This window comes from Cebus imitator, unplaced genomic scaffold (genome assembly GCF_001604975.1).
Source record: "Cebus imitator isolate Cc_AM_T3 unplaced genomic scaffold, Cebus_imitator-1.0 Scaffold124, whole genome shotgun sequence".
Classification (NCBI taxonomy): domain Eukaryota; kingdom Metazoa; phylum Chordata; class Mammalia; order Primates; family Cebidae; genus Cebus; species Cebus imitator.
Window position 1 is genome coordinate 1,379,201 of NW_016107439.1, and position 16,275 is coordinate 1,395,475.

General features: G+C 44.6%; 1 protein-coding gene across 8 annotated transcripts in view; it reads right to left on the reverse strand.

The window, feature by feature from the left end:
- Positions 1 to 11,715, reverse strand: part of KIT (KIT proto-oncogene, receptor tyrosine kinase) — an 81,852-nt gene extending 70,137 nt beyond the window's left edge. For 6 of the 8 annotated variants that reach the window (XM_017540263.2, XM_017540262.2, XM_037742600.1 and 3 more), the window contains exon 1: positions 11,553 to 11,671. In XM_017540263.2, coding sequence (XP_017395752.1) covers positions 11,553 to 11,619 — 67 coding nt within the window. In that variant the 5' untranslated portion in view covers positions 11,620 to 11,671. Of the gene's footprint in view, positions 1 to 11,552 lie in introns of all 8 variants that reach the window. The other 2 variants (XM_017540259.2, XM_017540258.2) reach the window with 2 other exon arrangements.
- Between the last annotated feature and the right edge of the window lie 4,560 nt (positions 11,716 to 16,275).

Sequence of the window (16,275 nt, forward strand, 5' to 3'; positions counted from 1 at the left end):
AAAGCTATCAGTCTGAAGGCAACCATTAAAACCAAAAATACAAATCTAAAAAACACGAATCCTCACAAATACCCAAAGGTACACCAAAAAGAGACAGAAAGCAGAACAAGAGAACACACCACTTACACAGTCCCCTCATTAAAAAGAAAAATCACACTGAATATGATCAAACGTCTAAGTCACCAACTTACAGGAAATAGTCAAAATGCTACAGGTGAAGACTGCAGGAATGCAATCAGAATGAAAAGCTACACAGGACAACTGCAGTTTCCTTAACAAAAAGGGGGCTAAAACCTAGAATGAAGAAATGACTTAAAGGACATATCAACAAATTGCTACGTGTAGATCTTGTTTGTTTCTAACTTATTTACCTTCAATAGGAAAATGTGAATACTAGATATTCAATGACATTATATAATTACATTGATTTGGAAGGGCTTGATATTGGCATCGTCATTATGTTCAGAAAAGAAGGTCTTTGTAGTTTAGGACTACCTACTGAAAATATTTATAAATGAGATTCTGTGATGCTTGAGACATGCTTCCCAATCATGGGAGACACAGTGGATAGAGGCCATGTTGGTATATGTGTTGAAGCTAGAAGGTTGTATGAGGGCTCATTACACTACTCCATTTGAAATGTTGCCATAAATTAAAATACGCATTTTTTTAAAGTTCTGTCCTTCCATACTGAAATAAAATGGCTGCTAATACATTTTCAAACAAGCCAGGGAATATCCTAGAAGTCATAGACTCCCTACTGCTTTTTTTTTTTAACTCTTCCCTAGTCAACTGATAAAAAAAATTAAATAGGATCTGCTTAAATGTAGACCCTGAAATTCTCATCCAAAATAGGTGCTAACCAATGATAATTACCGTAGATGAAAGGAATTGTGAAACCTGGAGCGAATATATTTAAGCAGCTGAGTTCGTAATTAGTGAAGCAGCCATACATATAGGCCTAATGCTGGTCATTTCATTAAATTGTTAACTGACATCCTACCTAGCACCTCAAGATTCCTCCTTAATATGGTCAACCAAGGCTGTTGTCACTGGGGATGCCTTCCTGTCCATATCCCAAAAGGGTACCATTTTCTATCTCTAGACAGCCTTTATCTTGGATTTCCTCCCCGAGAGCCAGAACAATACCGTCTGCAGCAAGAGTAGGCTCCGGTGCCCAAGAACTGACAGAGAAGGAACTTTCCCGTCCTGAGGAACGCAACGGTGGCAGTTCTCAACTTGAGGAGTCCCTCACTTGAAACCGGAGAGTTTATCACTTCATGGGCCAGTGAAAGGCCACCCTAAAACTACAATGCAAAAAGCTGGATGAAGTCACCCTGATGTCACCTCTCTGCTGGCATCACACCCAGGCCAGCTACAGTAACAGGAACATTGAAACTTGACATGCCGTTTAGGGCTGACAGGGGCTAAACGGCACCGTGTCAAACAGACCAACAGTTATTACAACACAGTTATTATTAAAACAGAAGTGGGTCATGTTTTAATAAGAAAAAGATGAATGAATTTTAAAAGGAGGTGCGCAACCTCCTGTCCTTGGAGAGATACCAAAGAGCATCCAGCCTGGACCCTGAAACGTCCCTCTCAGCTGTGAAAGAGCATTCCAGCATATTCCAGAACAAACAGTTCCAAACCTGCAGACTAATAGCACACTTCAGCACATTAAAGGCTCCAAAAGTCCTGAAAATGAAGACACCTGTCACTAGTCAAGCCTCTTTGGTAAATCCTCCATCAAAAACCCACCTGTTGAACGAAGAGGCCTGCTGCTTTGAAGTTATAGAAACTAGGGCAGGGACATACTGGGATAGAGCTGGTACACAGCCCTCCGGAGGGCTGGACCGGTGGCAGGCAGTGACAAGCACCTCACAAAGTTTCCCTGACTCCCCTCCCGCCCACCTCCCCCGGCCCCTGAATCTCGTTTTCCTTCTCTAATTTCCTGTTCCAGTTGCCTTCTCTGGTTTTCCTCTTTCATGAACTGGTGCCCTCTGACCCTCTGCATAAACTTTCTTTTCTCTTTCTTCTTTAATTAACCATATTATGGTACTGAAATAAGTCTAAATTAAACTGCTTTCTATGAGAGCCCCTTCAATTACATCTTTCTTTTTTTCTTCTTTCTGGACTCCTGGACTTCTCTCTCCTGGAGAGAAAATAATTCACTAAAACATAAGCCCCAGGAGAGGACAAAGATTATTGCCTGCTATGTTTGCCGCTACACACCTCCACCGCTTCAATAACTGTGAATACATCTATGGATTTCGGATATAGGGTCATTTTAAAGATACGAGAAGGGACCACGAGAATGAAGATTGAAGCTGTAATGTTAAGCACTCATGCTGTATGGCCAGAGCTGGTATTCCAGTGGCCAGGATGAAGCAAAGCCTCTAGACCTGCATGGGACCTACCTCACTCGCAGGCACACGCACATGATCTGGGCCAGCCTCTGAAATTCAGTGGTTCCGAAACCAAGATGATCATTTAACTAATATCCCTTGAAAATGCTGGAATGTAAATTGGGCAACACATTCAGCTCTACAAAAAAACCTCACAAACCCTTCTACATATGCTGGTTTATTTTAAAACAGCAAGGGGAGGGGTGTCCTTTTTTATCAAAGTGATGCTTTTTGGTTCGGCTAAAAACGTACATACTATTTCCTTGTGGCACATATACAGAATATACTAAAATAAGCAGAGGAATGTTTGAACATTCCAATTAAGTATTTTCATTAGCTATCCTAATATATTTTAGGTTAAGAATCCTGGGTTAATAATGTCAAAAAGTCTAAAAAACAGTCCTTGTGATTATTTCACTAGCCAAATAAGTATCATCCATTCCTTAAATTGAAAATCTTCCAAGGTACCTTCCCTCAACATCAGCCATTAAAAAGAAAGTCTGCATTGTCAAAGTTAAGGTGGAATGCATTTGAAATACTTTAAGCCAAAAATTATATTCTTTGAAAAGTATCTGTACTATCTTTACTTCAGTCTTTCCAAGGAGAATTCTCAAGATCTTTTTAACATAGTCTTGTTTTATTTTTAAGCATGCACTAGCCAAGGAGAATAATAGCCAACGTCTCCGTCTCCTGCCAGCTTTCACGTTTCTAAAATTTCCAGTAAATATTTTCCCCAGAAGCCAATTGAATCCCGTTCTAGAAATACTTCTTTTCCAATAAAAAAAGAGACACATTACCTTCCGGAGCTCTTTGTGATAATGCTCTCCTTTGTTCTAACTCTGTCAACTAATTCCTCTGCTTAAGAACCTACATAGGCCATTATATTTAAATTACTGGGAGTCCCAGGGTTGTTTGGAAGAATTTTCTAAAACCCTCTGTAATGAGTTACCTAGGGTAAACCCAAATGAAGTTGGATATTTTGCTTCACTAAGCAATTTAAAAATACAAGATAAAGGAGAACAGTTTCGCCTTTTTCATATTGCCTCTTATCATTTTTCTACTTGGTCAAGAATGAGGGATTCACTACTGGCAAGTGCTATCAGACCTGCCTTTTCCTTAAGTGACAAGAGTTCTGCCTACCGCAAACAGCCCCCTTCCTCCTCCCTCCCCAGACTACCTGGGTTGGGGAGAGCAGCCAACAGTGCTCATAACACCCCGTCAAAACAGACTTGGGGGTTCCAGGGAAGAATCTCAAGATGATCTAAACCACACAGGCCCCTTATCAAGGTTTGCAGGCTTGTTTGTTGCTGCGTTTGCTTCAATGAATGAACTGACATAAACAAGGTGTATTATTTTGCTAAATATTTAAAATAGGTTAATAAGCAAAGAATGAAAGGTCATCTATTGTCACAATCAGATGTTAAGCCCACAGGATCTCTTGTCGGGTGGCTGTTGGGGTTGGGGGGTGAGAAGGGAACAGAAGCAGCCTTGGACTTAAAAACAACTCAAAATACATATCCATGCTGGATTTGCATTGAACATACAACATAGGTAATACATGCAAAAGTGATACCCATACATTTCCATTTTTAAAAGTCATTTCTCCGAATAGGCAACTACTTAGCCGGATTACATTTACAAAAATCTCATCACATATAGCACTGCAGGAAAGACCAATTATTGAAGAATAAAAATCCAGGTGCCCTAAAAATTATCCTATCTTATCTTCCGCTAGTCTCTACAGACATTCCATCTGTGGGAGAAGAGCCTTCGGCTAACTCTAACCTTTGTTTTTGCTCTTCACATCTTGATCAAATTCCACCCCATTCGGGCCACTATCTTCCTTTCAATTGGCCACTCTATTGAAGAAGTCATGCCTATGTCCTCCAAACCAATGGTAATGAATATCACCAGAACTGTTACTTAAACCTTATTACAAGTCCTGTAACCTTAGCGGCTACCCAGCATTCATCTTCCTATAGGTCCTAGGCTCCTTAAAGGCAAGGATCCCATCTTAACATCATTTTATTAATACCTGTCACGTGAAAATTGATGATGTCTACCATCCAGGAGCTGCTGAATTGCAATTTCATTTCTACCACCTTCCCCACTGGACCTCTGGCTGATCTCAAACATGTCACTGAGCCATGACCACAGAATGACCAGAGGGACAGGACAGATGGGAAGGGAAGTCAGAGTGGTGGGTAAACCAATCCATCCTTGAGTAATCAAGAGAAAAGGACCTCAGGAGCCGTCCTTCATCCATACAGACCTTTCAGCCTCCGTGCTGTATTAGAGCACGATTCTTAGGGTAGGGCTGAATGATTGATTATGGATTTCTCTAGACCTTGAGCTTCCTTTTATCTGTCTTACTTTGACACTCAGTTTAAACTATCACACAGTACATTTTCTTCAGTGGTTAGATCCTGCCACACCTAACAGATCAATAACCCATTTTTAGGCTGTGGGTTCTTTACTGGCTGTTTTCAATACAGTCGAAATTGTGCCTATAGTCGTGGATTACGTTAGCGTCTACCCAGCATTTATAAGAAACTCTGCCCCACAGCCAAGGCAGTGAGGAAAGAAAAGCTACCGGTTATTTTCCCATTTCTGAATTATTCCAAAAGGATTTCAGACAGGCCCTTAAAGGGCCATCAAACCAACCTAGTTGGGCAGGACCTAAGAACCATTTCAAAATGACAATTACTTGGTTTTCTTCACAGCTCCAGCAAAGGTCCTATAACTAGCTCCGGTAACACAATAAAGTCTCTGCCAACCCTTCCAATGAAAAACTTTCCCTAAAAAAAAATGTTCAAAGCTTAGTGTAAGTGCTGGAGAACAGAAAAGATGTTAAACTAATACTTACTGAACACCAACCACTATGTCTAGCCTGGGGCAATGGACAAGTTCAACTTTGTCCTTTAACTCCTAAGGAAAGCAGTCAGGGAAAAGCTCCTTGACTGATTTCATGGACCCCAGGTGAGCTACATGCACTTATTCACCTAGAGAAAATGGACATTTACAGACATTTCCCCCACGTAAACTTTGATCCAGAAATCTGTATCTCTTTTGGTGGAAAGTAACCCAAGAATACATTTAAACAAAGAGCCAAGTGGATAAATATGCATTACCACTAACTGTAGTATATTAATTAAATATAACAACTTCATCTTAATATCAAAAAAAAAACCACTCTACATGTTCGGTCTACACATTTTCAATTTTTTGTTTTCTGAGAGGCAAAGCTGAAAGGGGAACATAGAAAATCAGCCCGATACTGGAGTCCACAAACTTCCTCTATGAGGGGCACTGTGCTAAGCATATAACATGCAGAATCTCATGTAATCCTCGCAGGAGCCCCACGTCATCATCTCCATTTTACAGATGAGGAAATGAAGCTTAAGGAGAGGTTAAGTGTCTTGTCCCAGAGCACACGGCAGGGAAGAGGGAGAAATGGAATAAAAATCCAGGGTGTCAATTTCAGAGCCCAAGCTCATAATTAACTGATGCCACGTGTCCTGAATAATAATTTGGTTTAAACCTTAAATTTTGCAAAAATGTTGAAAACCTGTCAGAAAGGTATGCATAGGAAGATGTCTAGCAAAAGCATGTCATAACCAAAATGTAAGCATAAAAGCCAAAACATAAGACGAATGGGAAAAGTACCAGACACAAACATTCCTGTTGGATAAATCTTACAAGATGTGTAGTTTTGTTTTCTTTCCTGGAGGAAAAAAAAAAGTTCAGGATCTACTTAGTCTCTAAGACTAGTAATTTCCTAATTCTTATCAAAAGTTAAATTAAAAAAGACAAAAAAATTAAAGTTTATTTCATTTTAAAAACTGTCGGCTGGGTGCAGTGACTCACGCCTGTAATCCCAGCACTTTGGGAGGCCAAGGCAGGTGAATCATCTGAGGTCAAGAGTTCCAGACCAGCCTGGCCAACATGATGAAACTCTGTCTCTACTAAAAATACAAAAATTAGCCACGTGTGGTGGCGTGCGCCTGTAGTCGCAGCTGCTTGAGAGGCTGAGGCAGGAGAATCGCTTGAACCCAGGAGGTGGAGGTTGCAGTAAGCTGAGATTGTGCCACTGTACCCCAACCAGGGCAACGAGAGCAAAACTCCATCTCAAAAACAAAAAACTGTCAAGTTTGTTATTTACTGATACCCGTGCTCAAGAATTATAGAGAAATAGTCAAGTTCTATATATACTTGAGGCATTCACTCATTTATTAGGTGCCTATCCCATCCCTAGCCTGTGCCAAGCACCCTTACAAAAATCTCTTTCTAATCTTTAGGGCAATCATATTAACAGAGTAGGCATTACTCCCATTTTAGGGGCAATAATAATTCCCGTTTTACAGATGGTAATTATGGCTAACATATATTGAGCTTGTACTATGAGACACCATTCTAAAAGTTTTACATTAGCAACACATTTACTGGCAGAGATTAAGAAATTTGCCCAAAGTTACAGAGCTAATAAGTGGCAAAACTAGGATGGAAAAATGAAAACTCAAAAATGTTAAGCAGGTGGATCACGCTTGTAATCCCAGGACTTTGGGAGGCTGAGGTGGGCGGATCATAAGGTCAGGAGATTGAGACCATCCTGGCTAACCCCGTTTCTACTAAAAATACAAAAAAATTAGCTGGGTGTGGTGGAGCACTTCTGTAATCCCAGTGCCTCAGGAGACTGAGGCAGGAGAATCACTTAAACCCGGGAGGCAGAGGTTGAAGTGAGCCAAGATCGCGCAACTGCACTCCAGCCTGGGTGACAGAGCAAGACTCCGTCTCCTAAATAAATAAAACTTTTACCTCTGCTAACTCCCTCCCAGGCCTTCCTCACTGTGGACTTATAGCTGTAGCAATATCTATTCAAGTTAAGAGAACTGCACAGGAAATTTTGCATATATGGATTCCTCCAAGTGTCATTTAATCCCATTTTTTGCTTTAAGGCTACAGAGCTGTCAGTCATGAAGCCATCAGACCAACACAAGGTAGGCTGGACTGTGCTCCTCCTGCTTGTCATCTGCCTGGTCCCAGGGGCAGATTTGGATTCCTGCATTTACCAGAGCCCAGTGGGAAACGCTGAGGGTCGGCAGGATCAAGTCCTAGAGCCTAATGCAACCTGAAGAGCACAGGCCCCCCCTACAGGGGCCATGACCTTCAATTCTTAAAGAGAAGACAGAAATAGAGATCTTGATAAAAACTCTAGATTGTTTAATATCACCTCAATGTTTTCTAAAAAGCACCATGTAGGCCAAACAAAACAGGTCTCCGCCAGCTATCAGATTACAGCTGCCCTTAAGAATCTGAGGTCAAAAGATGAGCCATATGATCATGTCCAAAAAATGTCAGAAATCAGAGCTGCTGGGCCAAGCTGAGTCAACTCTAGTCCTCTCTCTGTACAACAAAGATTGACACTGGATTTGCCCTCCAGGCAAACTTTTACCTCCACTAACTCCCTCCCAGGCCTTGCTCACTCTGGACTTATAGCTATGGCAGTATCCAAGTTACCAAAACTGCACATGCAATTTTGCATATCTGGATTCCTGCAAAGGTCATTTAATTTCTCTTTTTAAAAGTTACCACACACTAATGCAGCAAAAGAAAGCACTTCCCACATGGTAGCCTGCCAACTCTTCAACTGAATTCATTCTGGAGAAAATGCTGCCACAGCCTTGACCACTACACCTTGAAGGGGTCCCCACACTGCAGTCCAGCTCTGAGAATTCCGCTGGAGACACTGTGGTTCATTTCCTTGTGTCATTCTTTAATCAACTGGAAGAAGCTTGAGGAAATGAGTCAAAACCCTAAGGGTAACTTCGAAGGACTGTCAACAACAGCAGCAAAATTCATCACCACAACATCTGTACATAAATGTGCTCCAAGGGAAGCCCGCAGAATACTTGGCACATTTCTGATGAGAATTTCTTTTGGGAGAAAAAATGGCTCTGGATGGTAAATTGTCGTTATTTCTCATCGTATTATCCAGGGTAAATAGCCAACGGTATCAGCCGTTATTGGGGGTGTTTGCTCCCACCTATGCACAAGACCATTTTTATGTTTTGGAGAGATGGATTTAAATTGGCTTGCATCATCATTTTAGAGACAGCTTACCTTCATTTCAGAGACCCTACCTGGAATGGGACAGCTAACACCTAAAGCCAGCATACCACAGGTTAAATGCCTACAGCCCCTTCTCCAAGCTAAAATTTAATGAATCCTCTCTCCACAAATACTCCCTTGTCATAAGACATGCAATTCTCAATATTTTTCACCAAAATTGGGAAGGAAGTGACACTGGCCATTCTGCATTCCCAGAACCTCCAACAATGCCTGGCATATAGTAAAAACTCATTAAATATTTTTGAATGAGTCTTACAACAGATTCTGGTGAGTAATGTGAATGGATATACAGCTGGGCACATGAAGCCAATCTCATCAGGTTTCACCACTGATGATTTGGGGCTTATCCTTGCCAGTTTCTCCAGCTGTAAAACATTAGGGGTAATAATAGTACTACTTCCCGGGCTCATTGAGACTACTAGAAATTGCAGGTAAAGCCACAAGCACCGGGCCTGGTACATCGTTTCCAACTGAAGAGCAACAACTATGTAACACACATGTCATACGAAATTTAAGATGCATTAGAAAGCATGCTGTAAAAATGCACAGCATACAGGATTTACAGAGTCATGAGAAGAAAATATGGGGATGAGTGGTGGGAAAAACAGAATAGGGATAAATGAATTATCTGAGATCTCTTTATAAAACCATTTTATTATTTCCAGCAGGATAATTTAGAGTGCCTTGTGTCCAGCTGCTGAGAATGACTCCAGCCTCACACCTGCAGGAACGAGGGGGGAAGGTATGATTCACTATTCCTTGCAGGTTCATCCTGTTAGGCACAAGAGCTGTAATACTGTTGCATGGGGGAAGGGGAGGAGAAGAACGAGGGTTAGGACAAAGTGGGTACCTCCTAGTCCTCAAAGAACAATTCAGAGGGATATATGGGAATTGAGGGGCGGGCAGCATAAGCCACAGCTCCAGTCAGATGCATCCATACACTATGAGGTCCCTGTGAGCAGGAGAGGCAGAGGAATTTCAAAGAGGCAGGCAGGGACCAGGGAAATAGTTGAAAAGACTGCTGAGTCTACGCTTAGAACATTGGAGGATAATTCTAGATGCAAAGGATCCTTCAGGATGCAGATGCCCCCTTGTACTCTGGAGGACACTGGATTCCCCAGGATGTAAGCAACCTGCCCAAGGACACGCAGCCAAGGAATGGCAGAGAAAAGGAGAATCCCGGGGACAGAGTAAGGCTTGGTCGTTGTACCACACTGCCCCCCAGGAGGCAGACCTTCAAATTCCCTTTGCCAAAAATCTACTGGGAAGAAGGAAACCATTGATTCATTTAATTTTTAAAAAGGCAGATATTCGATGTGGTCTTTCTAGTCTCCTAGTGGAGTCTAGTTCACATACCTTAACTGATACTAAAAAGGCCAAGGCACAAAAAACAAAGACCAGATGAGTCGTTTTAAGCCAGGTAATCAAATCCTCCAGGGAATCTGAAGACTCCCGCGTGACCCCTGCTGACTCCTCCTGCTGCTCAGGGGTCCAGATGCAAGGCCTCTCTACCCCCACAGGAAAGCCCTCACAATGGTTACAAGATGAGGACGCGGGAGGCTGCGCCTGGAGGCTTTCTAGAGAAACTGACCGGTAGTCGACAGTCTCACAACCCTTGATTGCGCGGCTTCCTTTCAAGCACTTGATTCCAGCTCAGACTCACTTTCTATCCTTACATCATCAGGGTAACCTTAAAGGTTTGTTTTTAAAAATGACCTGGGAGACAACAGGGCTTCAGGGGTTAGCTGGGCGACCTGCACTCGCGCGCACCAGCGACACCTAGAAAACAAGGGAACGGGAGGCAGGAATCTGACCGAGGGGCTCCAGCAGCCTGGAAGTCCTACACCTAAGACTCAAGTTCCCACGCGAATATACCTGGATTTTTGTTACAGCTTTAAGAACTAAGATTTGCAAAAAGTTCCACTCCATCTCCCTCCCCATCCCCAGGCAGCCCTGAAGTCTAGACGTCCCGAGGGTGGGGAGGCGGGCGGTCACAAACCTCAAAAATTTCCCAAGAAAATAAGGACCTGGGAATACAGGTCGCAGACAGCCGGACTAGGGGCTTCCAGAGCCCGCCAGGCAGGCCAGGCACTCTGGCCAGCGCGCTAGGCGGCCGGGGTCAGGAACCGCAGAGTCCCAGCACGCTGTCCTCTGTCTTCCCGGAGCAGGCGGCAAACGCAGCATCCAGCAGCCCCGGGGCGCTTGGCAGGAATGAAACGGCGCCACGGCAGAAAGAGGCGAGCACGGGATGTAGGAAAGCAAAAAGTCTGCAACCTAGCGGCTGCTTTCCACACGCCCTACCCAAGTTGTCCCTGTCGCCACTACCACCAGGTTCGCGGGGGTCCGGCCGCAGGCTCGCATGCCGCACGCTTCCCGTGCAAAACCCTAACCCGGAGGCGGGGAAACGCCTCAGCCTTCGAATCGTCTCCACGGGTGGCGCCGCGAGCAGAGGCGGCAGCGGGTCGGTCCCCAGCTCTGGGCACAAAGAGCGCCTGCAGTTGGAAGGCAGCAGCCGCAGAGGAGAGAAAGGGCACTTTAACTTTGCCCTCCGCGCGGCGGAGAACCTGCCGGCAGGTAGTCCTGGGCGCCGGTTACACACACGCAACTTTTAACAAAAGGAATCTGCGGCCGCGCCTCGCACGGAGTGATAAGGCGCTCGGTGCGAGCCCCCGAGCCGCCCGCCTCCGCCCCCAGCTCACCGTCGGCACAAAAGCCACCCCAAACTCACAAGCAGCCTGCAGCCTCGCTCACGCCTAACCCCTTCGCTGTCCCCACTCCCGAAAGAACCCCGGCTTCGCGCCCCCCACCACCAGCAGCTGAGGTCTCCTCGCGCAGGTGAGCAAGGCAGGGTTCTGGAGAGTCCGAGGGCCGCCTGGAGTCTCCCCGGAGGCTGGAACGCAAGGGTATTGAGGGCCCGCAGCTCCCCCTCCGGACGCACCCTGGCGTGTACCACCCTCCCAGGCACCGGTTTCGCCAAGGAGTCGCACGGCCAGGGTGCCCGCCGCGGTGTCCCACCTGTCTGGAAGCGGAGCAGGAGGAGCAGAACGCAGAGAAAATCCCAGGCGCCGCGAGCGCCTCTCATCGCGGTGGCTGCGCTGGGATCCGAGCTCTGGTCCACGTTCCAGCTCTCGCCCAAGTGCAGCGAGCGCGGCAAAGCCGAGCCCCCAGAGCCGCGAGCGCCGAGCGCAGCCCCTCCTCCCAGCGCCCTCCCCCTGCGCGCCGGCCACGCCCCTCCTCGCCTCGCCTCCCTCGCGCCCGCCCGGGTCTCGCTCCTTCCCGGAGGCGTCTGGCCCTTGCTCTTTCGACTTGCTAATGCCGGGGTGGGGGGGGGGGGACGAGGGGGTGCTGTGCCCGCCCTCGCCGCCCTTGACCCCGGAGCCCCTTTCTCTCTCCACCTCTCCAGCCCTGGGATGTGGTCTGCCAGTCCGAGGCCGTTCCGGGACCAGGGAGGTGCTGCCCGCTGGCTTTGTGAAGCTGGGCACCATGTGCACGTTAGGGCACGGTCCCGCCACCTGCCAGGTGCTCCCCAGATAATAAAGGTCGGTTCCCCGCCCCTCCGGCGCGTTCGAGCGAGAGGAGGCTGGACGCCGCTGGTAGCGGAGGTACGAGGATGGGGAGGGGAGCGTTAGGAAATTGAGCCCCGACATTACCCTCCAGGCCTGTTAGGAGCGCCTGGCACCGCGGTAAAGGCTGAGCCTGGCTTAGCTAATTGTTTCTGCTCAGTTTCTCCACCTGCTTCGTAACATGTAAGGACACAGTGAATTCCTATTGGTCGGCTTGGCCTACGCCCAAGAAGCCGGTACCCGGACTTTTGTGGAGACTGGGGCGGTGGAGTGGGGAGGGGTGCGTTGCGAGGTTTGCTCTGGGAGGCCAGGTTTTCTTACACATTTCTCCCCCCACCCCAACGCTGCCAACCCCTGTAATGATTTCTCTGCCTCTGTATCAGACGACAGTTTCAGGGCTAGGGATCCCTTGTGTTCCTCTTAACTGCCCTTGCGGGTCCCAGGAGCAAAATAAAAGTACAACGATTCTTTTAAGCAGTATTTCACTGCCCAGAAAGTGCATTACCCACGGTCTCATGGTGGATCCTTGAACGGAAAGCAGCAACAGTGTTGGGGTTACTAGTTCTTCCCTACACCGACTCTTCTTTCATGCTCAGGATAACAGCTTTGTGAGGGGGATAGAGCAAGTATGTTTCTTATTGTAGTGAGGGAAAAACCCTTGTTTGAAGTCATACTCCAAGAAAGATGAGCTTCCCCTAAGCATTTTGATAAACTAATAAGACATCCCTCCTGAGAGCTCAAAAATGGAAAAGGAATGGCAGATGCCCATCAGAAAAAGGGATAGAACAGATACATCTTCTCTGAAGTCTCATCCAAAATTTATAGTTGCCCAGCTACCCCACTTCACTGGATATTGAAAGCTCTCCTGTTGTTTAATGGTGACAGGACCCAGGTTGATGTAAGAAAAATGATTTTTAAAGCTAATCACTTAAAAATTATCAGTACTAGAGGATGATCAAATGATCAATATGTATAATTGCCTCTCTTCAAATGTATGTATTTGTTCACTCGGCAAACATTTATTTAGTGTCTGCTGTGAAGCAAGGAGGAGCTAGGTACCAGGAGTACTATTATTAATAGACAGATATGCAGATGTGGCCCCTGCCCTCACAGTCCTCATAATCAAGTATGGGACCTACATCCCAATCTCCCAGCAAAAAGTTCGAGTCCTGCAACTGTAGGAGAACTGAAATGCAAAAGGTCTGTGCTCTGGGCCATCAGATCTCATGTTTTTCTTATGATGACAGATAAAAGATACCACTCAAAGCAATCATAAGTTTCTGGGATCTTGATTTATTTCTAAAATCCATTTTGTATTGAGAAAAAATCACTATGAGCTAAAATATCAACATTATGCCTCAGAGAGAAAATTTACAATTTTCTTCTTCCATCAGCTGATATTGGAGAGGATAACATCTTCAAAAGAGTGGGTGAAAAGAGACCATATTGCAATTTAATTCTAAGCAAGAATCTTCTATCAGGAAAAAAAAAAAAAACTGAATAGGGAGTTATACAATGTTGGACTGTCATTCCTGTTTTTCATTCAGCAAATATTTTTTGAGCACCTAGGTAGGCATAAGACTTACATAAATGAGTAAGACAAAGTCTCTGCCTACGGGAGTTCACAGTCCAGCAGGGAAAATAGGTACTCAAATAAAAAACTATAATATCTGCTAACAGAGCTTATGTTCAGCCAGTACACACCAATTTGGCCTTATTGGAACAATATTGAAATCCTTCTGTACTGATTACAGAAAAAGCCATCCCCTGAAACACCTTCCAACCCAACCTTGAGACACACCAAATCTCCTGGATCCAGGAATTCAAATGTTAATGCTGGGCACAACAGAGAGCCTCCAGTACTTGTACCTTTAGGGTTGTTAGTTGTTTTTAATAGTACCCACCCTCCTCCCACCTGTTAAATAAAGGAAGGAAGCATAACATATAAGGCACTGTGAATGAACATATGTGCTGTAATATATAAGGAACTATATTATAGATCAGCAGTGTCCAATGGAACACTGGCAATGATGGAAATGTTTTATATTGCAGGTAGGATGTATGGATTATTCTATACTGCATTTTGTGATAGTCCTGGGCTTGTTCAGGGGTTATGCTTTATGTATTTCATTGTTTTCATAATTCTTCTGGTAAGGACTCTCGATTGCAACTTGTAGAAGCTGCTTAAATTAAGCAAGCAAAGAAAGCTAAAATGTATTGGCTCTGATAACTGGTAAGTCCAGGGATGATAGTGTTTCAGACTTTCCTAAATCCAAGGACTCAAAGTTATCAGGACTTAAAGGGCAAGTGCGCGTGGGTGCATGTGTGCACAAGTGCACATACACTTTCCTCCACCTTCATCCTCAACGAAACTTTCATACGTTTTTTTGTGTCCTTGTGTATACTCAGGGAAGCTCTAGGCTTTCAGCTCATTATTGCCCCCCCTGCCCCCCGGGAAGTAGAGCTTTCCTGCCCCATAAACATCTCCTATAAAAGTTTATGGGAGAAACCGAGTCTCACTGACCCAGCCTAAGTCAGGTGCCCACGGGGAAGGAGCCAGAGGGATGGAGTATGCTAATTGGCCATGTCTGAGTAACGTGGCCTGAGATAGGGAGGGCTGCATCCAGAAAGAAAAATTGACTCACCGTCGACAGAAGAAAGGAATAACGCCATACAAATAGAACTAACACAGCTAAAATCTTGAACTTGAAAATATTTTATTTCTGACTGTAAAAGTAAAGATGCTTATTGTAGAAAATTTGGAAAATACCAAAAATTACAAAAACCAAAATAAGCATTCAAGATACAATCACTGAATGGTTTAATATGTTTCTTTTTTCTCCGTTTATGTGTGAGGCTTTTTTTCCCTTTACATATTTTCTAGTTTTCTATCCAGCTTTTTCACAAAGAACATAAGCATTATTACATATCATTAAAAATTCCTTTGGAAATGTACTGTTTAATGGCAGTATAATGTTCAATTGTATGGATGTACCATAATTCTGGGCATTTAATCATTTATCTGTTTTTCAATTTTTTTACCATCATAAATTACTTGATGATTAATGTCTTGGTGAATACAACTTGCCTGCTTCTGATTAGTTAAGTATGCATTCCTATCCAGAGGTAGAATTGCCACACCAAGAATATAATCCTTTTCAAGTTTGATTTTTAATAGCTTTTCTTGGTTTTCAGCAATCATCTGAAAGCCTTTTGTCCATAAAGTTGAAGAAATGAATAGATTAATATAATCCCCCTGGTTACATTCTATACTAACAATAACCACTTCACAGTCTGTGAGTATGAAAGGAGATAATGTATAGTCTTCATTCCAGCTTTCACTCAGTATTAATTGAACATCTCTGTGTCAGATATAGTGCATTAGGTGCCAGGCACACCAAGTTAGACAAGACACAGATGCTGCCCTTATGGGATTTCCAGTGAATGAGGGGAGAGACGAATAAAGGGGCCAAAATGACATGGCATGAAGTACTCTAACAGAGCCATGCACAGTCATGTTTAAACACAGAAGAGCACCTGTCTGGTGAGCTCATGCGGCTTCCCAGAGAGGTGGCCGTTAGACTCTGAAGGATCAGGAGTGGGGAAAGGGAAAGAAGAGGAGAGTGTTCCAGCAATGGGAAGTACAAACACACAGGGCTAGAGGCAGGAAACAACAGGAATAGGGAGAACAAGGAGTGCTGCCCAGTCAAGAAAACGGGGCTTGGAGGGGAGCAGGAAGACTTGAGGCCACAGAGATAGACAAGAACCTTAAATACTCAGAAATGCGAATCTCATCCTTTGAGCTACGGGGAGTCACTAAAGGACTTTAAGCTGCGGCCTGATGTGATAAGATTTACATTTTGGAAAGATAGTGAAGAAACTCAGCGAGGGGTGTGTTGAAAGGGGGCAAAACTTAAGGCAGGAAGAAAATGGTAAGGAGCCTAATGCAGTGATCCACGGGAGTAACAGGGGAACTGAATTAAGTCCACAGAGGTGAGAATAGTGAGAGGGGATGAATAAGGAAAGTAAGAAGACTCAATAGGCCTGTCTGACCAAAAGTACGGTCGAAGATGAATGGAAGAGGGAGTCTAGGATGATAGCTCAATTTCTCGTGTGAGCCATATGTGCTCCCATCCAGCAATACATGGAAGGAGGTAGGTGGTTGTAGAAAGTGA